This window comes from Ochotona princeps, chromosome 11 (assembly GCF_030435755.1).
Source record: "Ochotona princeps isolate mOchPri1 chromosome 11, mOchPri1.hap1, whole genome shotgun sequence".
NCBI lineage: Eukaryota > Metazoa > Chordata > Mammalia > Lagomorpha > Ochotonidae > Ochotona > Ochotona princeps.
The window spans coordinates 47284248-47311816 of record NC_080842.1 but is presented as its reverse complement, the minus strand read 5'-3'; the positions used below and the strand labels follow the sequence as shown (position 1 = coordinate 47311816).

The 27569-nt window shown below is 39.9% G+C and overlaps 1 protein-coding gene across 3 annotated transcripts in view; it reads right to left on the bottom strand.

Moving 5' to 3' along the window:
- ATP8A1 (ATPase phospholipid transporting 8A1) overlaps window positions 1-27569 on the bottom strand; it is a 221276-nt gene that overhangs the window by 51829 nt on the left and 141878 nt on the right. For all 3 annotated transcript variants that reach the window (XM_058670152.1, XM_058670150.1, XM_058670153.1), the window contains 3 exons: window positions 22842-23014; window positions 5394-5577; window positions 5192-5302 (listed from right to left, as the gene is read on the bottom strand). In XM_058670152.1, the coding sequence (XP_058526135.1) occupies window positions 5192-5302; window positions 5394-5577; window positions 22842-23014 (468 nt within the window). The remainder of the gene's footprint in view (window positions 1-5191; window positions 5303-5393; window positions 5578-22841; window positions 23015-27569) is intronic.

The following is a 27569-nucleotide window of genomic DNA, read 5'->3' as shown; positions in this document are numbered from 1 at the left end:
CTTTGAATGTCAGTGATTTGGGATGAGAAGAACATGTCATTAGAAAAATAGGTATACCGGGGAGAATCAAGATGAGGAAAAGGGTAAGGACATGTTTAAACAGACAGAGAAACATTCAATCAGGATGAAGCAGAGAGGACACATTTCAGGAAATAGGAGAACAACAGCAGAGGGGTACCTGGAGACTGACAGACAGGAAAGCAGCGGGCACAGCGGTGTAGTGTTGCACTGACTGATAATCCTGTGGCATTCAGCTAATGGCGATCGGAACTCCACCAGCAGCCAGAACCGCACCAGCAACCAGGCGGGAAGGGACTTTCACCAGGAGCTTCGGAGGTGAACCCAAAGAACTGTCCGTCCTGCTGGTCCGTTTGATTTGACCAGGAGCAGAGACAGAGCAGCAGATTCCACATGGGCAGTGCAAGAACAGGGTGCATTTCACAGCCCAATCAGCCCCCTAGAGCCGAATCGGCACCATTTTGTGTAAGCAGGCAAAGGCAAGGGAAAGGACTGAGCATATGTCAAGCTGGGAGTAAACTCTTTTCTGACTCAGTGAACTGCAAAAACGTGATGTTCTACAGGTTGTACCCAAGACAGGTCTGGGTAGCCCTCAGACCTGATGGCCAGCAGATCAAGAACTCTAGTAGTGGTACATAAGGCGCCATTTTGTAAACTGTGGCAAATGCTTTAGGACTGCAGGGGACAACAGTGAACTGCGCATGTGCTGAGCTTGCGATAACTCACTGAATTCAGTGGATTGCACTGTTCACACAGGAAAATAATACTAACTATGGCATTGTACGGGTCAAAATAGGTGCGTGTGGCACCAGAACTAATGGTCAACAGGATCTGGCAAGATCAGCACCACCAACAACCGAGCTATATAGGACACCTGTTGTCTCCCTAATCCTGGGATCTGCTCCAAACGAAGTGGGAGAAAGGTTGCAGAGACAACAGTGCAACCTCAGCACGAGATCACAGGAGGTGGAGACTGGTGAGGCAGGAGCTGGGGCTGTGGAGAGATCATGGTGGTAATCTAACATAAGAAGCCAGACCCGGAACTCGCTGGGTGGAGTGGCACAATTGGCTGCAAGCAAACAGCTGGGTGGGTACCAACTAGAATAAATAAAACTGAACCATAGACCTGTGGATGACACAGCTTAGAAACCTGCCCCAAGGAGAAAAATCTGATAACCAGAAGTACAATGACCATGAGCAAAAGAAGAGACAGAGCCACAATGAATATTAAAGAAGACTCCCCTGCAAAGGAACAAAAGCCTATGCCAACCTCAGAGTTAACTAAGGAAGACATCGAGAAAATGGGGCATACAGAATTCAGCAAACTCATTATAAAGCTTCTGATCAAAAATTAGAAGTACATACAAGAGTTCAAAGAATTTAAGGAACATGTTAAACAGGAAATAGCAATAAAGCAAACCAAGGTTGATACATCAGAAATTAAGAACGCAGTAGAGCAAATCAAAAGTACAGTGGAGAGTCTCCAAAATAGAATAAATGAAGCAGAAGAAAAAATTTCAGAATTAGAAGATATTTCCTGTCACCAGGGGGAAACAAACAAAAAGCCGGAAGCAGAGCTGGATCAGGCCATAAAAAGTATTCAAGAATTGAAAGACACTATTAAGAGGCCCAATATAAGAGTTACGGGAGTCCCAGAAGGTGAAGAAAGAGAAATTGGTTTTACAAATATATTTAATGAAATAATAAGGGAAAATTTCCCTAATCTAGAGAAAGAATTGGGAAATAACATTCAGGAGGGACACAGAATTCCCAACAGGGTTGACCAAAAGTGATCTTCACCATGACACATAATAATCAAGTTCTGTTCAATTTAACAGAAGATCCTTAAATGTGCATGTGAAAAAAACCAACTGACATATAAAGGAATGCCAGTTAAATTCACAGGAGACCTCTGACAGGAAACTCTACAGGCAAGAAGAGAATGGAGCAACATATTCCAGATTCTAAAAGAAAAAAATTGTCGGCCCAGAATACATATCCAGCAAAGTTTTCTTTTGTCTTTGAAAATGAAATGAAATTCTTCCACAGTAAAGAAAAGTGAAAAGAATATGCCTCTTCCAAACCTGCACTACAAATGATACTTCAAGATGTTCTCTTGACCGAGAAGAGGAATAGCACCCAACAAAACCAAAGGCAAATCGGAAGAACATTCCAGTAAAATGACAACAGAAGACTAAACCAATGAACAACCCATTCCTAACATGACAAGACCAAATTACCACCCATATATATTAACCCTGAATGTAAATGGCTTAAGCTCAATCAAACGTCATGGATTAGTAGACTGGTTTAAAAACAACATCCATCTATTTCTCGCCTACAGGAGACACATTTCACCAACAAAAATCAGTAGAAACTATATCTCATGGACTTTGATTTTTTTTTGTTTTTGTTAGTTTCATCTCTTCAAAACAACTTCTGATTACATTATTCAGTGACTCACAGATCATACAGTAGCATCATCTTCTTCAAGAAGGTTCTTGATTTGCTTTTTCATTTCTTCAGTGACACTTCAGTCATTCAGTATCACGTTATTTAACTTCATGGTGTTGTGAATTTCTTTTTTCTTCCTATTGTTGATTTTGTTTTGTGGCTTTTCATTTAAGGGGATGTATAGTAGTTGTGTAATGGAGACTGTCATGTTTAGTAACATGTTATTTAACTTCATGGCATTGTAAATTTCTATTTTTCTTCCTATTGTTGATTTTGTACAGTGCCTTTTCATTTAAGGGGATGTATAGTAACTGTGAAATGAAGACTAACATATCCAGATGTGAGGATACAATGTAATGTGCATCTCTACTTCCAGACAAACATGGACTTACAATGAAACTGTTTTCTATATCTTGATAATAGGATGCTGGACTCTCTGCCATTGTCCATGCCCGCAATGATGGACATGACTGTGTATGAAGAACTATACTTTAGTGATGATACAGGGGAACTAGGTGGGGGGAGGTTGGGGAGGGGATAAGGGAAATCCCAGGAGCCTCTTTAACTGTATCATAAAATGATAATAATAATAATAAATAAAAAAGATTAAAAAAGGAAAAACAGGTATACAGAAAAAAGGGGAAATTGAAGAAAACTTCCTAGGAAAGACTCAAAGTTGACATCTAAAATGAAGCATAGTTTTTGGAGCTTATAAATAACCTTGAAAACAGATCTTCCTTCAAACATGACCATTCCATACTAAATTTTGCAGTAATGTGTAATATTCATGTCCATGGATAATTTATGCAGGTTTCCAAATATTTGGTTATATTCCCTAAGGAGTTGTATTTTCATTATAGATTTTAAATGATCAATACATAAAAACTTATAACACTTCAAAATATAGCTTGTGTTTACTAACCTGATTTATCATGAGAGCTGTGCTTACTCATTTTAACAAGGGGATAAGAGGCACAAGAAATTACTGACTCAAACACACAACAGTCTACAGCTAATGCATCAGCAAAGGTAGATGCAAAATCTAATTAGTATTTTGTTTGGTTGGTCATATTGTTAGCTTGTTGGTATCAAGTATGAGCAATTATTTTATATAGCACATAGCTATGTCTTGTGTTTTCTGACAGAAAGAGAGGATAAAGTACAGACAAATATTGGCATGGGGAATCCTCAGATTTATGAGGACACAGGTGAGTCCCGAAGAGTAGTGAGGGTGGACAAGTCATGCAGAACCCACTGCTGTGCTTTGCAGAAGGGCTGTAGGAACACAAAACTGATCACCCCAGAACCTCACTACCTCAAACAGAGCTTCTCACAGTAAGCAAATACAGAATGAAAGGTAAGTAACTATTTTTCACATCCTGTCTGACCATTCACTTCATTTATCCAGCCACCAGTGCTGGGTGTCCTGTATGGTAGCCATGGGCTGTGTGGGCTCTTGAACACTTGAAATCTGACTTGTGTGAATGGGAATGTACTAAGATATAAAATACATACCAGATTCTGAGCACTTTGTACCAAATCAATGTAAAATATCTCACCAATATTTTTTATACTGATTATATGTTAAAATTGTATTTTGAATATATTACGGTACATAAAACATCAAATTAAAATCAATTTGGGCGTTCCTTTTTGCTTTCTGCTAATGTCCGTGGTTTCTGAAAGATCTGTAAGATCTGTGTGTCTTGTATCATATTTCTGTTGGCAAGCTCCTGCAAGGCAGGAACTGCACTGGATTTCCTCTGCAGTTGCTGGACCAAGCCTGGTGCCTGTAGGTGCTGCAGAACTTTCAGAAGTGATATCCCTGACCCAGGTTTTCATTTCTAAAAGGATGCTATGTTGACATGTGCCATCAATGATGTATCACATATGACGATGGTCCCAAAGATTCTATCACCCAGTGACACTATAGCCATCTCAGTTTATGTAAATGTTGCACTTTATGATGTTTGCACTATGATGGAATCACCTAACACCAAATTTCTCAGATCATATTTCTGCTAAGCAATGTACACTGTATTTGATCCACAAAAAGGGTGATAGAAGCCCTTTGCTCTCCAGGAGCAGGGATTGAGTATTCTAAAATTATTACACACCAGTCTCATCTGAACTCATAACACTGACCAAACTAAAAACGGAAACAGCCCCGTATAGCAGGGGGCCACTTGTCATGTAACCAAGCCCTCTGCTTGGAAACACAGGAAAATGACCAGATTTCCAGGCCCAGTAACCCTATGTGTGTTTCCTTTTAGACCCACACCTTCACTTCCTCCTAGAGCTGGAAGCGTAATCCCCAGGTTGGCGTTTATTACTCTCTTTACTTCTCTTCTCAAATCTAGTTTCTGAGTTTTTATTAGCCCTCAGTAACATATTACATTCTTTGTAAGATTTTGAGCTTCATAAACGTGCAGTATAGTTTTCACTGTTCCAAGAACTGAACACATTATTTCATGAGAAATTCTAATTCAGTGTATCTTAACCAAAGCAACATAACAGTTTGAGCCAGACTTTAAATATTCATTATTCTCCATGGCCCATAAACTTTTTCTTTGATATAGTAGCAAGTCATAAAATGCTAACTGGATAAATGAAACATTAAGCATTAGTTAAAACACCAAGAAAACGTCTTCAGAAAGAAAACTTCTTGAGATATACACATTGGCAAGGAGCAAGGATTTCACATTTAACCTTCTATTACCTCAATTATATAGAGGACGATGTTCTTGTAGAAGCAGTACAAAATGCATTTCGAGACTCGGTTATAGTTCCAGGCACCATGAACCATCAATAAATTTTTCAAGTACTTGAACTAAAAGAAGAGGGGGAGAAGTTAGTGCTTTTCTCCTCCATGTTAGCTGACTGGGAGGAATGGTGCCTCTTGGCAGACTTCGACACTTTACCTGTGCAATAGAGTAGTCAGAAGAATTGGCTGCCTGCAGGCCTTCATTGCCACTTATCCCCACACCGACGTGAGCTGTCTGTATCATGCTGACGTCATTTGCTCCATCACCAATGGCAAGTGTTATGACTTTGACTTGTTTTTTAACCATATCCACGACTTCTGATTTTTGAAGAGGAGAAACCCTTAAATCAGAACAGATTCAAATGAATGGTTCTCTAAATGACCATGACAGAAAAGTCTAGGTTTACAAAATATTTAGCTCTCTGTTAAGTAGCTGCTTACTTGTAAGGTATTGGGAAACACACACACACACACACACACACACACACACACACACACACACACACACACATCTCAGAATCAAATCTAATGGACAGCTAAAAGATACAAGGCTTCACTGAATGTCAAACATTTGAGTTCAGAAATTCCATTATTTCCTAAACAGTATCATGATTGCTGATTCTTCATCTGATTGAAAAAGTCACCTAGGTTGTTGAATGGCAGTCCAAAAACTAAGTCTAAGTAGTACCTGTAAAATAAAAGCTTTTAGCTTTGTTGAGTTGGTCTTCTTGTCTTATCATTTAAAAGCAACTTAAAATTAATAGTAGAAAACTGGATAACCTCTTGTTCCATTTTCAGACACCAGACCAAGAAGCTCACTATGATTTATGATTTTACTTTCCTCCAAACCCACTGACTAATGGTGTGTTTATGTAGCAAGTGCTTATGTAGATGGGTCAGAAGAGAGAACCCCAGAATCTACACTAAAATCAGATTAGGTGTTAAATTCAGAGTAACTGTTCTTGACCTTTTAAAAAGTTTTTAGGCTAGCAGCTAAACTCATTGCCTTGCATGCACTGGGATCCCATATGGGCTCTGGTTCCAATCCCAGCAGTCTTGCTTCCCACCCAGCTCCTGCTTATGGCCTGGGAAAGCATCTGAGGATGGCGCAAAGCCTTGGGACGCTGCACCCATGTGGGAGACCTAGAAGAGGTTCCTGGCTCCTGGCTTTGGATCAGTTCAGCTCCAGCCATTGTGGCCATTTGGGGAGCAAATCATTGAGTGGATCTTCTCTGTCTCTCCTCCTCTCTGTACATCCGACTTTCCAATAAAAATTTACGAATCTTTAAAAGAAAGTTTTTTAAGAAGTCCCATGTGGCTGGTGCTGTGATACAGCAGGTAGCACCATTGTCTAAGGCACTGGTATCCCGCATGAGCAATGGTTAGACTCCCAGCTGCTCTACCTTGAATTTATCTCCCTGCTAATGTGCCTGGGAAAGCAGCAGAGGCTGGCCAAGGTCCTTGGGCCTCTATGTCTGGATAGGCTATCCAGAAGAAGCTCCTAACTCCTGGTTTCTAGCTTTGGATTGATCTAGCTCTGGCCTTTGCAGCCATTTGGGGACTGAGCAATGGGATGGAAGACCTCTCTTTTTCTCTGTAACTTTGTTTTTCTAGTAAATAAAAGAAAGGAAGTTGAAAGAAAGAGAATCCCGAAGACAATTATAGAAAGTTCAAAGACAGAAGGCACTTGCATAATTAAGATGTTCCTCATACTATATACTGAATATCATATAGAAAGACAGGCGGCTACTCTTGGGTAAAGCTGACACTAGGCATGCCATATGTGCAATGGTTTGAGTTCTGACTGTTCCACTTCTGGTTTATTGCTAATGCACCTGGGAAAGCAGAACACAGTTCAAGTGCCTAGACCTTTGCCACCCATGTGGGAGATGCACATGGAGTTCTAGGCTTCCTGGCTTCAGCCTAGCCTAGCCTCTACTGTATGGCCTTTGGAGGAGTGAACAGGCAGATATCTTCCCTCTCCTAGTCATTCTGTCAAAGAAATAAATAGATATCCGAGAAAACCAAACCAAACCAAACCAAACAACAAACAAACAAGAAAACCCAGGAAGACAAAATAAGTATTAGTTCAGCATACTAGTTGCATAGTAATTAAATGTTAAGAAACAATACACACAAGGTCAGCAGATAACATAAATCTCAGTCACATCCTTTATCAAGGGTAAACGGTACAGAAATATAATAGATATCTACTAAAACATATGGTAAGTCATTTATTGTTTTATTTATAAATGGAGATTGCTGCTCTAAAAGAATTAATTTTGAATGTTCTCCTGATTATTTCTAGAGGAAAAGTTTCCAGCAGTAATACTCTATACAAACATGTGTCTTTAGGAGTGAGCCCTCAATGCCTTCAAAATGGCTCCAGTCATGTTCAAGGCTGACAATCATTGCATGAGGCAGTGAGTTTGCCTGCATAGGGAATGAGTCTTCTCGGCTTCATATTCTCAGTGCCTGATCCAGAAGGGGCACTCAATAAATGATTGCTCTAGGAAAGAATTATTTTTAATTTTTTCTTTGGATTTCCTTTCAGAATCTGGCAGTAGTACAAAAGGATACAACTGTGAGCCCAGCAAGGGAATGAATATCAGGCTTTTTAATGGGCTATTTCAGTATTAGCCCCCATTTTTCTTCGAAGCAATTTTCATCTCAATTTTACATTTTATTTAACTTTCCTTAGCAGGCTAATATAAATTGGTGCCTTCATTGGCTCTAGGTCAATGTTTTAAATATGGACTAAAGCTGATATTTAGTCAACGTCAAGGACGAAAGCTCACCAAGAAATGATCTAGAAGGCAAATGGGAAATGGGCATGAAAAAAGAAGCACTGGAAAACATTGATCAAATTTCCTTTAACAGGCAAACGGTATAAATACATGATGAAATCACACCAGTGGAACTAGGAAACAGGGATATTTTATTCCTAAACTGAACCTGTAGGAAAGGGGAAATCTCTGCATAGTGAGCTAATCTCAATGATTTAAAGAAGCATAGGAAAAGCTGGACTACGTTTTGTTTTCCTTCTTCACGGTGATTACAAGCAATCACACCTTTCCCTATTTGATATTGTGATTTTCCACACTTGGAAATTTAAATTCCGTGGGTGTTCTGGGCTCCTTGCTTCATCCTAGCCCAGTCCCAGCTGCTGCAGGCACTTGGAAGGTAAATTAGAAGATCTCTCACTTTCCTTCCCTTTCTCCATTTTTCCTCTGCTCCCTGCTCTATTTTCCAATCAACAATCTCTTAAAAACAAATGCTTCTCAGATGTCTGGGCTAACTCTTTCTGATGCAGCATTTATGCAAACGTGCACCCTGAGGGGTAGAGATGAAGGCTCAGGTCCTTAAGTCCCTATCATACTTACAGGAGCCACAGACGGAGTTCCAGGCTACTGGCTCTGGCATGGTTCAGCATTAATTTGGGAAGTGAATCAAAGGATAGAGGATGTTTCTCTCTCTCTCTCTCTCGCTCTCTCCCTCTCTCTCTCTCCATTTCTCCTTCCTTCCCTCTCCCCCTCCCTCTCAAATAAATATACTTTACAAAACACAAGAGTATGCAATACCCATAAAAAAAGAGATGACTCAGAGTCCCAAAAGTACACTGTGACTGTTACCAGCAAGGATCTGTACTTCCATTGCAAAGCTAAAACTAGATGACTGGTTTGGAAAAAGATTCAAGAAACACAAGAAACCTAAATACATGATGAGACTGAAATACAAATATCTGCCACTATTCAAAATGTCAGATTCATGAGGGAACTCATAAACAGAAAAATAAATTCTTACAATTCTAACTCAAAATCTAAAAGTATAAATGTGTGATAGATGTAAAAAATTGACTTTGCATATGCTGTTTGTGCATATTTTGTTTTAGAATCCTCAACCATGACCAACATTCCAAAGACTGTTTCAATAGAAGAGACAAAAGTGCAATGATTCCTTCTGTTTCAAGTTTGATATTGCACAATGATGTTTTGTTTACTGACAGACTACATATATGATGGTGGTGTCACAAGATTATATTGTAACTATACTCTGCTGGCTCTGTCTTCAGACCAGAGAGGGTATACCTAAGAAGCCGTTGAACTTGACTGGACAATAAGATGCTGGACTCTATGTTTGGTATACGCTTGCAATGGGGGAATCTCAACTGAACTTGAGCTGTGGTTATGCAACAAGGTGGAGGAATCCACCATGGTGGGAGGGTTTGGGGAGGGGTGGGGAGAACCCAAGTACCTATGTAACTGTGTCACATAATACAATGTAATTAATGAAGTAAAATAATAAATAATTAAAAGAAAAAAAAAACACACCCAGTGCACCATGACATTAAAGTAGCACTATTATGCATGAGGTTTCTGAGAACCGAAACTATGGAGTAGGATTATACATATCTGCCTTGGTGTTAATTTTGTATTCCTGGGTTCAAATATCTATCATTGGTTAATTATGTAAAATCAAAATATTATTCAAATTAAAAAAAGGATTATATTGTAACTGAGAAATTCCTGTAGCCCATCTTAATGTTGTAGTATGATGCACTGCTCAAGTGTCTGTTGCGATGCTGGCTTATATAACCCTATGCAATGTCGGTCACATAAAAGTATCTCATGTGCACGCAGGTGTAGTAAGTAATAGTTACAAACAATAATACATGACTTAATTATTGGCTTAGGTTACAGGTTTTATTGTGATTTTAGACTGTGTTCCTTCTATTTAAAAAAAGTTTACCGGAGCCATTGTTGTGGCTCCATACGGGCGCTGGTTTGAGTTTGAGTCCTAGCTGTTCCACATCCAATCTAGCTCTCTGCTAATGCATCTGGGAAAGCAGTAGAGGCCGGTCCAAGTACTTGGAACTTTGCACCCACGTGGAAGACCCAAAAGAAGCTTCTGGTTTCTGGCTTCCATCTGCCCCTGCTCTAGCTATTGCAGCCAACTAGGGGAGTATACTGGGGATGTAAGATCTCTCTGTTTCTCTCTCTCTCTCTCTCTCACCCTGCTTTTCAAATAAATTAGTAATTGTTAAAAATTTTTTACTTATAAAACAGCATGTTGTATTATTCTGGTGGCACCCCCATACAGCTCCTGTTTTCAAGCGCCTTGATTGTCATGCTGTATAATTCACCTACACTGTCTGGGTTTGCACAGGTAGACTCCATGATGCTTGCCTGACAATGAGATTGCCTTAAGATTAATTTCTCAGCATGCATCCCTGTTGTTAAATAGCACATGGCTATAGCTACTGTACTCCAAATCTGGCAGCATTTTTTTTTAGCAACTCAATAATTCTTTCTAGGATATTATACCTGGTTTTCCTAACAACTTTTGCTAGGTTATTATTTCAATGACTTACAAGATATTTAGTTATAATGATTAATTATTACAACAGGAATAGGTATCTTAGGGAATGAGCATCACTTGGAAAGTACCAAGTCAATTCATAGAAACAGATGAGCAAGTGCAGAAGGAGGAATGTCCAGGCTCTGGACATTGCTCCGGGACACATGGCAGAAGTGCCTAAGGAGATTCAGGTGAGTCAAGCTGAACTTAGCTACAAAGGTCTTACACTATTTTTATAGCATTCATTTCAGCAGCTGTTCCCTACTACAAGAATCTTTTGATAACGATCGCTAATACTGAATTTCCAAAGATGAAAAAGTCAACATGGACTGCAAGAGGCTTCCTTGAAAAGGAGGAATTTGACTTGGCTTTGACAACCTCACTGCTGGGTACACAAAAAATCCTATATTATAATCCTTAGATTCACATTCAAAAGTCTCCAGATGCTGCTGCTTTTTTTTACTGCTGTATTTCTACCTCTTAAAAGGGCACTCCTTCTCTAGCAAAGTCTGTCTACTGTTAACTTTTGCATACTTGTACAATTTCCACAACAGCCTACAACAACCTTACCACACATCGAGTTAACTCATTCTAATATCCACCAAAAAACACACATCCACAGCTGTGAATAACTACAGCTGTATCAATGTATAATCTGTATAGTGATCCAAACACCATAAAGTGTTGTTTTGTTCCCTCACTTGTGGATTTGCACCAAGATTTAAATTATCCAAAGTTTTCTGTCTTGTTTTGTTTTGTTTTTCCTCTCTCTCTTCCTCTGTTGCCTTTTCTTCTTTGGGAGAAGAGAATCTATGAAGAATGACTACAGGTCTGGTTTTCTTCCCTGTGGCTCCACAAACAGAGGGTGGCCGTTTGTGATGCAACCTAGAAGTACACTGAGTGCAATATATGTTTCAGATATTATTTTGGCTCTAGTCTTTGCACATGGTACTCATTATTTTTCTTATTCACTATGTAGTAACTCTCACTGCTCTATGAACACTAGCTCAGGATGCTGGAAACTTTTTTCACCATTACGTTCAGGAGCATATAGGTGGTCCATCATCCATGAATTTGCTTTGCACTGTTTTAATGGGATTAACTAAATGAGTTGCCTTTCTGAATGGAATATGGATAAATATTATATGTAAATGCATATGTGCAGACATAAAAACAATAAAGAGTTTTTTATAGGTAGTCAAATGGGGTACAATAATTTCTTCTACCAGATTTTTTGAGGTTCACATCTTAAAAATATTCTAATATATATTATTGTTATACCAATAATATAATATTTTCTCAAAGGCTTAAAGAGTAAAGTTTAAAGTTGCCATAAAATTGGCTTTAGAAGGTAAACCTAGAAAAAACTTAAGAACATGGAGGAATACGGTGTTTCTTAATTATCCTGAGTCTTTATATAGTAACCAAGCTGTGGTATTTCCTAAGCTTGTGGTCCGCTCACAGTGTATTTAAAGGCCAGGATTATTAGTGGAGTGGATCTGCTGTACTTTCTTTTGTAATAAACTTCCTAAGATTTCTCATGTGAATGTAAGTCTATTCCCCCTTGTGTCATATTCTGTTGACTAACAAAGCAATTACAGAAAGAGAAAAACACTGAACTTAGGAGCTCTTTTTTGAATCTTCACTAAATGTTGAGGATCATATGAACAGTTTTAAATTGAGCAGAAATTAAAACACAGCAAAAGTCATGTTACATGTACCAAAATTACCTCAATCTTAAGGCTCTCCTAGAAACTCATCACGGATTTACTACTGGAATGAAAACAGCAGCTTACATAAGAAATCCCCTCCCAAAAACGACCCTTAACATATGGTACACAATGAAACATTCAACCACTTCTTCTAGGTCAGAGAATTGTGCTATTCAAATAACTGATGAGTGAGTGCTCTCCTCGCCTCCAAAACCAACAACTGTGGATACCCTATGCAGTCGCAGGCATCAAAGAGACCTTACAATATGGGGTCTCAGGCTACAGAAAGGCTGGTCCAATACAGGCGGTCTTTCCCCAGGATAGAAAAAGAAAACAACTCTAAAACAGATTTTCTTTCTGCAATGCAGTTGAGATACAAAAGTTCTCTTTTGTGGATTTATAGGTAATAAATGGTTATAGGTAAACTGCTACTGCTTTCAATTTCAATGGTTCAGATAATATTTAAAACAAAGACTGTTCATACAGGTAGTGTGAACTTGATTACTTAAACGTGTGCATAGATACTCATAATTACTAACTGTCCAAGATACCTTAGAAAAGGCACTAAAAGGAAAATTGTAGGAGAAATTCTTACTATAGTTTATACAACATCATGAACTTAGTCTATCTGCTTTGCTGTCATTTGTTTTTCATTTTTTAAAGATTTCTTTTTATTAGAGAGTCAGATTTTACAGAAAGAAGGAGAGACAGAAAGATCTTCCATCTGTTGGTTTATTCCCCAAGTGGCCACAATGGCCAGAGCTGAGTTGATCTGAAGCCAGGAGCCAGGAGATTTTTTGGGGGGGGGGTCATCTCCCACATGGATGCAGAGCCCCAAGACTTTGGGTCATCCTCTACTGCTTTTGCAGGCCACAAGCAGGGAGCTGGATGGGAAGTGGAGTAGCTAGGACACAAACCAGTGCCCATAAAGGATGCTGGTACATGTAAGGCAAGAACTTAAGCTACTAGGCTACTGCGCTGGGCCTTCATTTTCTTGTTAAAAAGTCATCTAGTTACATTGAACCTAGCACTGTACCTAGCACACAACAGATACAAAAATGGTGGTAAGGGGCTGGTGTGATGGCTCAAATGGCTAATCTTTCACCTATAAGTACCAGTATCCCCTATGTGAACCAGATTCTGTTCTGGTTGCTTCACTTCCCAACAAACTTCCTGCTTGTGGCCTGGGAAAGCAATGGAAGATTACCCAAAGCCTTGGGACCCTGCACCTACCTGGGTGATCCAGAAGAGGCTCCTGGCTCCTGGCTCCTGGCTTAGATCGGCTCAGCTCTGGCCTTGTAGCCATTTGGGGAGTGAACCAGCAATGGAAGAGCTCTCTCTGTCCCGCCTTCTTCGTGTAAATTTACCTAACTCATAAAAAGAAATAAGTATTTTTAAAAAATGGTGGTGCAACTGAGTAAATGGCACTTCTATAAGAAAGAAAAATTCATTTCATTGTCCCATGATACTAACATCACAACTCTTCTTCATTTTTAACTGTTCACTTTTAGGCAGCAAATCTGTTTAATCTGCTCTGTTCCTAGAATATAAAGGGAGTTATGTGAAGGAGTTGAAATTCTCTAGACTTTCTCCCATGGGCAGTAAAGACAAGTCAAAAAATCATTCATGAAGAAGGAAACATTTATTTCTTCTTCAGGATGTAGAAGTTATCCGCATGTCATGATAAGATAGTTTTACTATTAAGCTAGTTTTAAGCAACAGATATTACAGGCATTCGAGACCAAAGGGGGGAAAAAGACTGCAAGTCATGCTTTAAAAAATATTAACTTGGGTTGCCTGTGTAGGTGGAGCTGACCTAGGATCCATGTAAAGCAGACACAGCAGAGGGTGAGAGGCCCATGGGTGGTTTTACGACCACACAGAGATTTCCAGTTTGGGAGATGAGGGAACGTGGTCTAAACATAAACATCATGTCTGTTCTAGGCATCAAGAGGCACAGAGGTTAGGGACACCCTGGTGGAATTGCTTAAGGAGGTCATCAAGCTGGAACTGAACCTGAAAAAGCAAGCAGGGCCAAGGCAGGCCATTAGGTACTATTCATCCATCCAGTGCTGAACTCAGTGTCTACTGATCCTTTACCATGTAACAAAATTTCTACGGATGAAAACAAGGAGACAGTAGATCAAAGGACCCTCCTTTTGCACCTACTATTTAACAATTATTTTAATTATGCATACTAATGGCATACAGCATGCTTGCAATGAACAAAGATCACATCAAGTGAATCAGCACTTGCATCTTTTTTTTTTTAAAGATCTATGCATTTTTATTGGAAAGTCAGATATACAGAGAGGAGGAAAGATAGAGAGGAAGAGCTTCTGTCTGATGATTCACTCTCCAAGTTACTACAATGGCTAGTGCTGAGCTGATCCGAAGCCAGGAGCCAGGAGCTCTTCTAGGTCTCCCGTATCTCCTCCTATCAATCCACCTTTCCAATAAATAAATAAATCTTAAAAAAATCCAGAAGCTACTAAAGTCAGAGAGGTGAAGCAACCTGTCATTCAGCTCCTAAGAGGCAGAGCCACAGCTCTGGCAAATCTGGCTCCCCTCACTGGAGGGCAATCACGTGTGGCATTTCAATCAGAGGGGAAGGAGTGGCTTGTTCAGGAAGTGGAAATGGAAGAATTCACTCAATGTGCAGCAAGCATAATGACAGACTCCTCCTCCTTTATATACTTCAAAATCAATTCCACAAGGATAAAAAGTCACAAGGAAAACTATAGAATTAACAGAAGAAAATATACTCCTTTTACAAAGGATGTCCTCATTACCCACAGGTGCTAACCACCTTTAAATCTATGAGTAGAGTTTAGCTATACTGAAGACAATGATTTCTGGATAAGGAAGAACTCATCAAGCTTATTAATCAGGCAACCCAGAAGATATCTGTCTGATCCATAATCAACACAAAATCAATATCCAGAGTCTTTCTATGAAAGTAGAAGAATTTTGGAAACCCAAGAGAGTGTTCAGAAGCAAGAATGATCCGCACAGGCGGATCTGACCCATTCAGTTGTTAACATTCACACACAAACATAGAGCAATTAATGCTTTTGGAATATTTGTCTAGCTACATCATGAAAGTAGACACCATGTTTACCTATTGTTTACCGTTCGTTTCTAGCATTTGTGAAGTTACCCCACATATAGTGGGTGCTTGAAAAAAAAATCTGCTGAATGAGTGAATACGTAAATGAATAAATGAAGAAATTTCAAAAGCAGAAATCAAAAGTACTCTAATGAACAGAAACTGAAGCTTCTTAGTAATCAGAAACATGAAAATCAAAACAACAAGGTGCCATTTACCAATACGAAACTGGCCAGGTCATTAACTCAGGAATGCTAAGGGCTGGTGCGGAAAAAGTAACCCTTGTGCTCAGCTCTGGGAGTGAACATCACTGTCACTGTTTCGGAGCAACTTGAGAGTTCTAACTGAAATTAAATGTACAAAGACCCCACTGCCAAGTTTTCTCATTCCTCCCTCTATTTCCTAGAAGATCCTTACATGGCTGCACAGAGAGAACATTCACTGTCACACTTTCCTTCCTAGCACAGATTTGGAGGCCACAATGGAAAGAGATATTTAAATTATTTATATATATATATATATATATATGTATATAACTATTTATTCATGTCAGTCAGCAATGGCCAGAAGAAAATATGTTTCATATATTGTATGGATGCACCTCAAAAATATGTAGAAAAAGGAAATGGACAAATCGATACTGGAATATCATAAATACATTCTTATTCTTCAATGCAACACAAATATAACACATTTTTCTCACAGATACATGAATGTGCAGGCATTACATACTTGAGAATGTTTCTCTAGGACGGAGGAAGAGAATGAGATTTGAGACAATCAAACGTTAAAACTACACAAAAAGCACAAAAGAAGTTGCTGTGGTTTAGGGCTCTGGGATGATTCCTGGTTTGGTGGCTGGGGGTTGTGATGGTTAGTTTACATATCCTTCTGTCTGATACCCTGCTGGTACTTTCCTCTACAAAAAAGATGTCACTGTGCAGTCACAGAGTTTGTGATGGCCTTACATTCCTCATTTCTCTCCTGCTGTGACAGGTAACTACTGACACTTCATTTTAAAGCACACTGACTTTGGAAATACTCATATTTTACAGGTTTTCTTTAGATTTAAAGGCACAGGGAAGTTTAATGGGGCTAACAGATAGTATTGTTGCACCACAGAAAGAATTTCCATTTTTGTTTGTTTGTTTGTTTGTTGAGGAATCTCAGACAAAGCGACACAAATCAGGTAAGAAGAGATGGGAAATATTTTAGCTTTAGAGAAAAGAAAAGGAACAGTGTGGAAATCTCACTCCAGGGAGAGACCGGAAGAGCAGCCAGGAAAGATCAGTGACAACCAGCTCCCTCTGTGTTTATTCACAAAGCACAGATGCCACACAAAGGTACGCAAATCACGGCCCAGGGCTAAACGCAGGCAGCAGGCAGTTTTCATGCCTTAAGTCTTATTAGAGCATGGTCACATTTGTGCAATTACATATCATCTAGAGCTGCTTGCCATCTAGGGCAGCAGAACTGCAGAAACTGTCAAGGCCTAAGGGAATTTGGAGACTATCTGGCCCTTTGTAAAAAAAAAAATAACAACAAAAAACCCCACCTCTTCTGTACTTAATCTGTTGGACAACAGCCCTTGGGATCAGCTTCCTTTTCATGGCTCAGTGCTAAAGTTACTGAACATGACCTCTTGTCTACCAGCCCCTGTGGTAAAGTGCTTCCCCAAGGATGCTTTCTCCATTCTCTTTCCTGCATACCCTAGCTGATCTTGACTCACTGCCTCCAGTGTGGTTCCAAATGCCAAGTCTTTCTTTAACTTGGCCTGCACAGGAGGTGCAGACAGGTTTATTCTAAAAAATGGACTCAATGGAAGCCATCATGAAACTCTGCTCCATGTTGCTATATAATAGGGTCAGTAGTTGGGCTGGACAGGAAAATGCCACAGCTCCTGTGTGTCATGTCCTCAGCAAATCAGAACTGTAAGTCAGCCACTTGGAGACTTAATATGACTGAACAATATATTCAAATGCTGATTAACTGATTTAGGGAGGCCTTTAGTATAAAGTACAGAGCATGGTACTTCAAATTAATGAAATGAAAAGAATCATTCAGAATCTGAAAGCAGCTGTGAAAGATGTTTGTGTTTACTTGAAGATGGCAAAAAAACAACACAGAAGAATAAAACAAATAAGAAATAATTAGAGATATGGTGATGAAAATCAAGGATGTATGATAACTAAAGGGCTGGTCATGTTCAGGGTCTTGACACAGGAGTGGATGAGCTATGTGCTTTCCAGGTTAAAGGTGTCAGAACGATAATCGCTTTGCAGTTCTGGTTTGGGTAGAATGTGGGTGTTGGCGAGGGTGGTTTACCTAAAAGGAGTCACATCTAAAACCATAGTGTTAAACTACAGTGGAATTCTGTAGCATTCAGACTTCTTGGATGTTTTTAATCTTTTACTATCAAACATGGACTTCCCTGGTGGATCCCATCAGGACTGAATACTAGGCCATTCTATATATAAATTTACAAATACATTTAAATTTACATATTAATATTTATAATAACATATTAATTTGTATATAGTAATATTAGATATAAATATAAAGTTATAAATATATATATATTTACACCCACATGCACATATCCCATTAGGACTGAATACTATGCCATTTTATACAAACACACACACACACACACAAACACACACTTTAGTAGATGCAGAGTAACAAATGAGATGAATAGGGCTGGGCAGACATGATGTGAAAGCAAAACATGGGTATTTTATGAAGCTATAAAATGTATCCAGTGTGTCCTCTTTTAGCCGCATAAGTATGAAAGAAATATTCTCTCAATATTTCCCACATCTATTTTCTTGGAAGATTTTCTTGGAAGCCAGTATAGGGTTGACATTCATTAACACTTTGCAAGTCTTTTCAAAGCCAAACATCTGCTTGGCATCCAGTGGTGGTCACTATTTTTTTCTTTACAGGAATGTCTGTTGAGTATTTATTAGTTTCATTTGTGCTTTACAGCTACCTTTTAAGTAGACCATTTATGGATAGAAATCCTTAATGTTAAAGACAATTCTGACAATTTCTAGGACTAGATCAGCCTTGACCCTTTATTTAATACACTCATGCTATGACAGAAAATATTTAGAGTGTCCCTTCAGACCTCTCCTTGGAGGACCCTTTGATCAGCACTGGGTGAAAGGTTTCGCCTGGAATGCCACTCCCAAGTGACAACACGCAATGAAGTCAAGTGCTTTTTTTATATACATCATAGGGGAAATGGGCTAAAAGAAGGTTAGGTTTGATTAGAGATGTTGCAAGTAAGGAAAAATGCTTACTTCAATTTAACTTCTGCTTTCAGAAGACATGAATACATAAATTATGTACGAGAACGGTGATTACTAGACAGTCTAAAAGCTGGAGGCTCTAAGCCAATTTTCAACTGACTGTCACAGAACATAAGTCTCAAAATATGTTTAAACTAAACTGACAACTGCAGAAAAAAATGTAAAATTCTTTGAAAGGCTGGGTTATGTGAACTGATGAAGACCTCAGAAACCACATGCTCGTTAATGCACACCAATACTTCACTGCAATGTTCCCACTCTCTTCTGCAGGGAATAGGAAAAGAGGTAGTACAGATGCTTCCCCAAATTAAGCTCTTCCAAGTAGCAGAAAAACTATTCCCAGCACACAGCAGTCAGCAGAAGTATGGTTCATCCAAAAACTTCAAGGGCTCACCATGATCCTCTGCCCAGCATGAGATAACGCGGGCGGGGTGCCTGAGCATGTATATTCCTCACTCTGTAGGGTCAGAGCAGCTCTACTCTCATGTGCCCGGGCACCCAGGTGCCCATGAGGACTGAGATCACTACTGTATTTTAACTTCTTTACAGGTCACAAAGCCAACACCAGGGAAGTGATGCTGTGAATCTAAAGTGCTGGAGAAGTAGAGGTAGAACAAGCTAAAATATCATCACACCAATTGCAAAAACATGTAAAACCATAAGTGGCGTAAAACACTGACAATTAAAGATCAGGAATGGTCTGTATGATACAGTCACCCCTCAGGATAGCTCTTGATTTCAGTGATGTCCACAAATCTTGCTGAAACATACAGCAAACTTTTTCCATCCTCTACTATCCAAGGAATAGGCATCCCTGTAAGTCCTAAGATGGCGCACGAACTTCTACGTGTCTGTGTCCCTGTGTACTTCCTCTGGAGATGATCTGCAGCTTCTATCTGCTCTTTAGAAATATCTGTGATCAGAATCAGTGCACTTGAGCAAGGGACAATAGAGGACGAAATGCCACAAGGGGTTGCTTACTCAATGACTGAGGTCAAACTACATGATGGTAAAAGCAGAAGACCCAAAGTTATCTGTGAGCATCCAGCACCTGAAAGACTGACAAAAGCAGATTTTGTTCTACTTCTAGGATTGTACATAAAAGCTAAGGTAGGGCATTCAGCTGACACTGTGAACCAGGACTTGACTTGAAAGAGCTGAATAAATGGGGTGGAGGGGGCGTTGTGAGGGGTTGAGTTCTGTCTCTGAATCCTCCCTTCAGCAAACAGTGGTGGGTGAGACTTATTGACCACTGATGGAGAACAACTGCTTCTTTCAATTCAGCTGCAGACTCGAGGGGGGAAAACGCATCTTCATGACTGTGTCAGTTAAGCCAAGCCTCCAAACTGCCTTTGGCCCTGCTGCTGATAGTGTCAGGGAGAATGGCTGAAGTAACCTCGAAGCTGGGACACCTTGCAGAACCTCATTATCCATTACAGGAAAACAGCCCCCTCTGTGGCCACTCTGGCTGTGGCTACAGAGGAAGGCCAGACTCTTCACTGTCTCGCTGTGCATGGAATGACAAGCCACATACTGGAAGGAGTTCACCTTTATGGGAAGCCCCCTCGGCACTCCCCGAAACCAGCATGAACATCAGTGATTTTGGAAAACAGTACTGCACTGTAGAGTTTGCAATAACAGTCAGTCTTTATGGGGAGCATCCATCCTGAAATGGGGTAAAATTGAGAATTTCCTGAGGCTGGGAGACTGCAATCATCTGAGAAATGTGGAGTGACACTTATGTTTAATCGTAAGGAATGATGCCTGGATTGGCCCACCTATTCCTATCCAGGGCTGGAAGCACTATCATGAAAATACCTCTAGGTCAGTGAGGGAAACGACCAGGAGATGCTACGCACTTCTAGTTTAAATGCCAGGAGGCAGCATGCCAGGGAGGTGCTGAGACATACAAGTGGCTGTGGCACTGATGCAATTACAGGCTTAGGCCAATTCTCAAGGCAAGCCAGAAGTTGAACCCTAGTCCTAAAAGGAAAAGACAGAGTGCAAAGGCCATTAGCCAAAAAAAAAAAAAAAAAAAAAAAAGCTGAGGAAAGATATTTTACCTCCAAAAAAATTCCAAATACCCTGCAACTCTAAACAAAACTCTGTCTGCTGAGAGACTTCTCAGTCCTGCAGCGTGCATAAAGCAGAGCCGAGGGAGCCCTGGCCCACACACGACTTTATAAGCTCTGTTCCGGAGCTGAGCTGCACGTGCGTGGCCGAATGTGCTTCCCTCCCAGGGGCCCAGGGCCTGGAGGAGCCCTGAGGCCCGTGTAACTTGCGAGCAGCCAGAACGAGGATCTCTGGAGGGCCTTTCACAAGCCACACAACAAACTTGTTCTACCCTCGACTCTGCTTTCTAGTGTTCCTTGCCCTCTGCTCTTGTTTAGTTTTGTGGTTTAACTTTTTGAAGAATGGTGGGAGGTACTGTGTTAAGCAATGCTCCAAGAATGAGGTTCAGCTGCGAGGAGGATCGTGTTATGCAAACTGGCCTCCTACATCTTTCAGACTTGTTGTGATTCCACTTAAAACACAGAGAGAGGAAGTGTACAGGAAGCAGGTTCTACTCATCCTTGCACATGCAGTGTCTGTGGCCTCTACGCACAGGGCCCCGCATACGTGCTGAACTGGGCAACTGTTGGTTTTATCTAGAGGGCTCGGCATTCGGTTCTGTGGTTTGTTTCCCAATGGGAGCCAACAGTCACAACACTTAGAGGAGCCTTGGTGCAATTGCTTGTTGATCCTTATCATCCCATTAGTGAAAGTGTTTAAACGACTACATTTGGCACAAAATTATCATGATGGAGAGTGTCAGAGCAGAACATTAGTAAAACTGTTGAGATCCCAGCAAGGAGCCACGGAAAGTCACCGCACAAGCAGATTTTAAAAAGCATGATAACAAAATGAGCCAAAAACCATTTCCAATTCTTTATGGGTAAGCAAATGTCTGATTGTTCCTAACATTGCACATCTGTGTAATATATTATCCAAGAGTTTTAAGCTAATATTATTTATTAATACTTGCCATAGAGAAAGGAAAAAATTATATGACTAAAATAAGTAGATTCTAGGGAATAATAAGCAACTCTTAATTCTCTGAGTATGATATAATTTTACAGCCTGGTTTATAAACGATACTGACTGGGTATGTTTTAAGTTATGTTTCAGAAATTGCACTTCAATAAAAATTTAGGAAGTAACTCCAAGATATGGCTCTAAGTTCAGAAATATCATCATACTTGGGATATTTTACTAAATAAACCCATATACACAAAAAGGCTTAGGAAGCTTACCATTTCTTTATTAGTAAAGATAATTTTAAAGAGAATAATCAAAGCCAATACAACAGTTTGGAAGACAGTGTCAGGAGCACAGATTAGGAGAAATGCTTCATTGAGTCTTCCAGAAAGGAAAAGCAATTTGGGAAACTTCTACTGGGAACTTAGTTTGACCAGTTGGTAAAACTCAATATGCAGATGGCAAAGACAGATATCCTTCAGTTTCATGGTGGTCACATAAAGGAGACCGGGCATAGGCTGGGATGTGCCTTCGACTTTAGAAGGTCAGAGTTGGTACAATTTAGACAAAGAGATGGGGAGGATACCCTGACAAGAAAGTTGAGCGGGTCTGGAGCTAAGCAGGCTACAACATAGTCCTATGGATCAGGTCTTGATAATCCATACTAGATTTAAATTAGGATATAGGCAGTTTTATAGACTGGAGGGTAAGAGACTGGGTATGGGTAACAAATAACCTTCAGAAAAATGTCCCTCTACTTGGAAAATGATTCAATTTACATACCTCTCATCCTGCCATTCCCCTAAAATGAGTCCTCTGGCAACAGCATCAAACACTTAACTATAGAAACAGAACCATTTTAGCAATGTCCACAGATGGAATCGCAGGCAAACAACTGATTTTTAACAGATAATGAAAAGGGACCTATCAATTCGAATTCTGAACAACCTTACTCAAAAACTCCTAACAGATTCTCTCTCCATGTCATGAACCTTCAGTCTTGAGTCAATGAATTACAAATTCTGGATAGGATGATTTTAAGCAAATTTGAACATCAACAACTCAGGATCTAGTCCCTCTTTGGAAGCACTTACCTGCAGCAAATAACAGCTTTGCACGACAAGGCTAGGTCCAGGAAATACTGTCGTACTCCGAAGGTTAAGGCATACTTCAGTGTTTTCCCATCAATAATAAGAGCAAAGTCATTCTCCTTGCCAAGAGCATCGCCGAGGTTAGTGCAGTGACGGCTGAGGGTCTCCCTTGTATCCTAGAACATGAAACACAAATGCCATAACATTTATTCCCTTTGTTCTATCGAGATGCCATAAGCATGGCTGGTGGCTACAGTTAGCTACACCAAGTGCTTTTTACGCTCCCGATCACTTCCACATACTTCCCCTCATTTCATTCTCACAGTGGCCCCTCATGGTAACTGGACCTGCATTACCAGAAAAGCTAGATGGTGGTGACACATTTGTTGCCAGCAGGGCTGGGACCAGACTGCAAGTCACCTATTCCTAGGCTGGACTGGTAGTCTCAGTTCATTATCCTAACCATACAACTACATGGCCGCAAAACAAAACATTGTTCTGATATATTATCTAGCCAAAATTGCTTCACCAGTAATCAAAAGAAAAAACTTGTGGAAATTATAACTTAAATAATTTATGGGGTTTTTTTTTGCCAGTCCTCAATGCAACTGAAATTTAACTCCTGGTAATGGAGAGGAGGAAATGCAGGATCTGTAATCCCTTCCCACTTCATGAACTGACTTCTATAATTTTAATCATGATTTCATGACACTGTATTTTAGCTGGGGATGATGACATGTGGCTTGCTAATCTTGATGGATGAAATAAAAGAACCCTTTTAAAGTCAATAAATAGTTCACTTTCAGGCACAATAAAAATCTTTCATGTCAGGGAAAGCTTTTTGTTCACTTCAACCATACAGAACGGATGTGTTTGTCTCCCTCTGTCCAGAACTGCTTTCCCAGCTCGTCAAAGGCAAAAAGTTTTGGGACATTGGGTTTTTCTCTTCAAATCCTGTAGACTCTTCCTGCAACTTAGGAGAGTCAAATTCCTGCTGCACAAGTGAAGAAACACCACGCTGGGTCGGCACCAGCAAATATAAGGAATTACTTCCTACCTATTAGATTTTTTTTTTTACTTCCTACCTATTAGATTTTTTTTGTGAGTGCTAAGCTTGCCATTACTTAGCTACTGCTAGCAAATATACATTTACATTATAGAATATAGCTTATCACATGCATGAGAATATAATTGTAGTTCTGATTTATGGATGATGTATAACCATTTGCACTTATTTCACAAACAGGGAAGCAGAGGTAATTAAAGTTTTATATTGGGGGATTTTTGAGGGTGTTTCTGCAGTTGACACTTTTCTCTGGAATTTCAGAATGTGTTAATCAAAATATCAGAACCACATTGTATTGTAAAGTAGGAGTGCCCAACTGTCTCAGTCGTGGAATTTCACGTAACAGTTCCTCCACTTTCCCATTATGTTCAGTGACACAGAAGACCACCAAACAGCAGCACTCTTTGCAAAATTCTGTTCACACCATACAACAGGGGGAAGTTGCTGTTTTAATTTACAAACTTCACTCCCATTTCCTGCTGGAAACTTGGCCCAAGAGGAGTTAAAAGGAGGTGAAAATGCATAAGTTGGTGCAGGCAAAATTTACTCATGGCAATCTGGAGTGGATTACTCTGATTCTATTAATTTTTCATATAGTTTAAATGGACAAATGTCTATACATAGGTAAAAAATTGTATACTATTTAGCATGTACCACACTCCAGGCACAGCTTCAAGGGCCACAGATATAGAAGCAACACTGAAGCCGACATCTGCTGTTGCCCTGAGCTTGAGGCACCACTGTTAATCTCCACTCCGCACATAAGAAAGTGGAATGTATTTAAGTTCTGCTCAGAAACACATGGTTACGAGGGCTGGTGTGTGGTGTAATGGGTTAGACTTAGTGACACCAATCCCATGGTAGAGAGCTGGTTTGAGTCTTGGCTACTTTGCTTCCAATTCAGATTCCTGCTGATGTGTCTGGGAAGGCAGCGAATGTTGGTCCAAGTGCTTGAGCTCCTGCCACCATGTGGAGATCAGGATGCAGTTCCTTGCTCCTGGTTACAGCCTGGTAGAGCCCTGGCTGCTGCAGCCATTTGGAAATGAATTAAGGGATGGAAGATTTTTCTCGCTTTCTTCTCTCTCCTTCTGCTGCTCTATTTTTGAAAATAAACCAATAAATACTAAAAAATTGTTAAGCAAGAAATAAAACATTCATACTTGTACATACAATGTCATGAGTATAAAAAAATATATGGCTTACTATGAGTAGTACGGCATTGTCATAAAACCAGACACAGAAACCAATGGAAAGTAATAGAAAACTTAGAAATAAATTCATGTATTTAAAGTCAACTAATTTTTCAACAAAGGCAATAATCGTACATATTGGAAGATGAACAGTCAACCCAGGGGTGTTGAGAAATCTGGACATGTATTAGACTCTAGAATCTTCTCTTCCACAAAAACCATCCAAAAAATGGCTCAAAGACTTTGATGTAAAAAGTGAAACTTTGAAAATGCCATAAAAATATATGGGAAATGCTTATGACAGTCATCCGGGCAAATATTTCTTTGAGCCAGACTTCAAATGCCCAAGTAACAAAAGCAAAAACTGACAAGTGGGACTATACCAAACTAAAGAGCTTTTGTACAACCAAGGGAACAATCACTGAGTAAAGAGAGAATCTATAGCATGGGAGAAAATAATTGTAAACTGGTCATTCAGCAAAAGGTTAATTTTCAGTGTTCCAGAACTCAACAATAACAAGAAAACAAGTCATTTAAAAGGTGAGCAAATGACTTTTAATGCTAAGCATTAAAACAGAAAGGGGATATCACAAATAAAGGTCTCACTTTATAAAACCAATGTTAAATCATGTCTCTTCTTGCTTCAAAGTCATTCTAGGGCTTTCTAATGTCAACACAATAAACTCCTTCAAATGACACGGTGGGCTTTCCAGATTCCAAGACCAACATGTTTCCCTTCCCAGTCCTTTTCTCACTCAGGATTCCTTCATGTTCCTCTCTCCACAACCCCTTTCCTCCAGGGCACAGTCCCTGTCTTATGAACCCAAGCTAACCTCACCCGGCCCTCCTAAGCTGAGTCCACACATTCACATGTTGCTCCCTCTGAGCTAGCAAAACCCTCAGCTCCAGCAACTAATATACCTGCAATTAGAGATGCCCAGGAAATATGTACTTATTCTACAGAAAAAACACAAATAAAGACTTTCATTTTGTCAAAAAAAGAAATATGTACTTATTCAGTGAGAGTATTTATAAATTCTGATCTTACTCCAATGGCAGCATTCTATTCCCCCTTATGATCACTTTTGATTAAACACACACACACAGAGAAAGAGAGACAGAGACAGAAAGAGAATATGAATCAGCTTTCTCTTTCTTACTGTATTTTTCTAGGGAACAATCTATTAATTCAACAGTGTTTCACAGGCACTGCTCACTAACAGGCCTACATATTTTGTTAAACAATTGCCTAAATCATGACTTCTGAGCTGAAATTCTGAAATGAAACCTGAGAAAGAATTCAGGAAACCCTCACATTTCTTTAAAGTTCAGCTGTAAAACAAGGGGGAAAGTGAGGTAGGCCCCAGAATAGTGAAATGCCCTCTCTCCCCACCCCATGGGGTGCAGTCCTGTGGGCTTGACTCTCTCTCCTTTCTCAAGTCTGCTCTAACACCTGAAAATCTGTTGAGAACTCTCTTAATTGTGGCATCCGTATCCCTGGGTTTCCTTGGTGACCATCACAGGTCTTCAGCAAATCTGAAGGTGTCAGGAGACAGCTGTAAGGCTTCAGAAGGTGAGTGAACACCTGCCTGCTGTGAATTCCCAAAGGCAGCACGCTGTGGGTGTGAGGTAGCGACAACCCAAATCCCAGACATCTTCTCATTTTAGTTTATGGTTTTCTTTGGTAAGTAAGCTCTGTTGTTGGCTGAGCGCTGCTGCAGTTGTATTTTTTATTTACTGCAGAGACTATTTCAAAATTCTTTTATTTATAAAAGCTTATTGGCTTTTGCACTAAGTCTGGGAGTTCTACTTTTCGGTCATGTTGCATTGAAGCTTATCTCTTGTAGCTACAGATAAATTTATCACTATATTAGCTGTTGCTTCTTTTTTTTCCCCCTCTCAGGCTACTGAAAGGGGAAATGTTTATACATTTACACTTAGTGAGTTGTCAGAGTGAAAATAGATAAGTGAGACACTAAATCAGAAACAGATCCAAGCCCATGGAATGCAACCCACTCAAAGGTTTCCATCTCCTGTTTCTGTCAGTTTTAATATGTGGGCAGAAAAAAAAAATAGAATCAGGGACATTCAGTGGTAAAGGCATTTACAGGGGAGAGAGGAGAAAGCTAGTTCAGCCAGGTAAGGAGGGAACCACAGGGAAGGTGGGATTTGTGTGGTCTTTCTGTGATCATCCTGGCCACCACTAAGTCCACTGTCCCTGCAGGGAGACACTGCTCTTGGCTGAGCACACTAGCGAAGCTCTGGGTACTGAGGCTCCTATCTTTGACCAATAACACCATGTCTACAGGTTAATACTGGCAACACAGAAAGGAAAAATGACCTCACTGGGAGGGCAGGCTTCCCTACAGTTCTCTTCTCTAACATGGGTGCCCATTCTTGATGATCAAAGTTTTGATCCAGTTCTAGTGGATTCTTTTATTCCCGGAGGCTACTGAAGATCTGTTCTCCAAGATT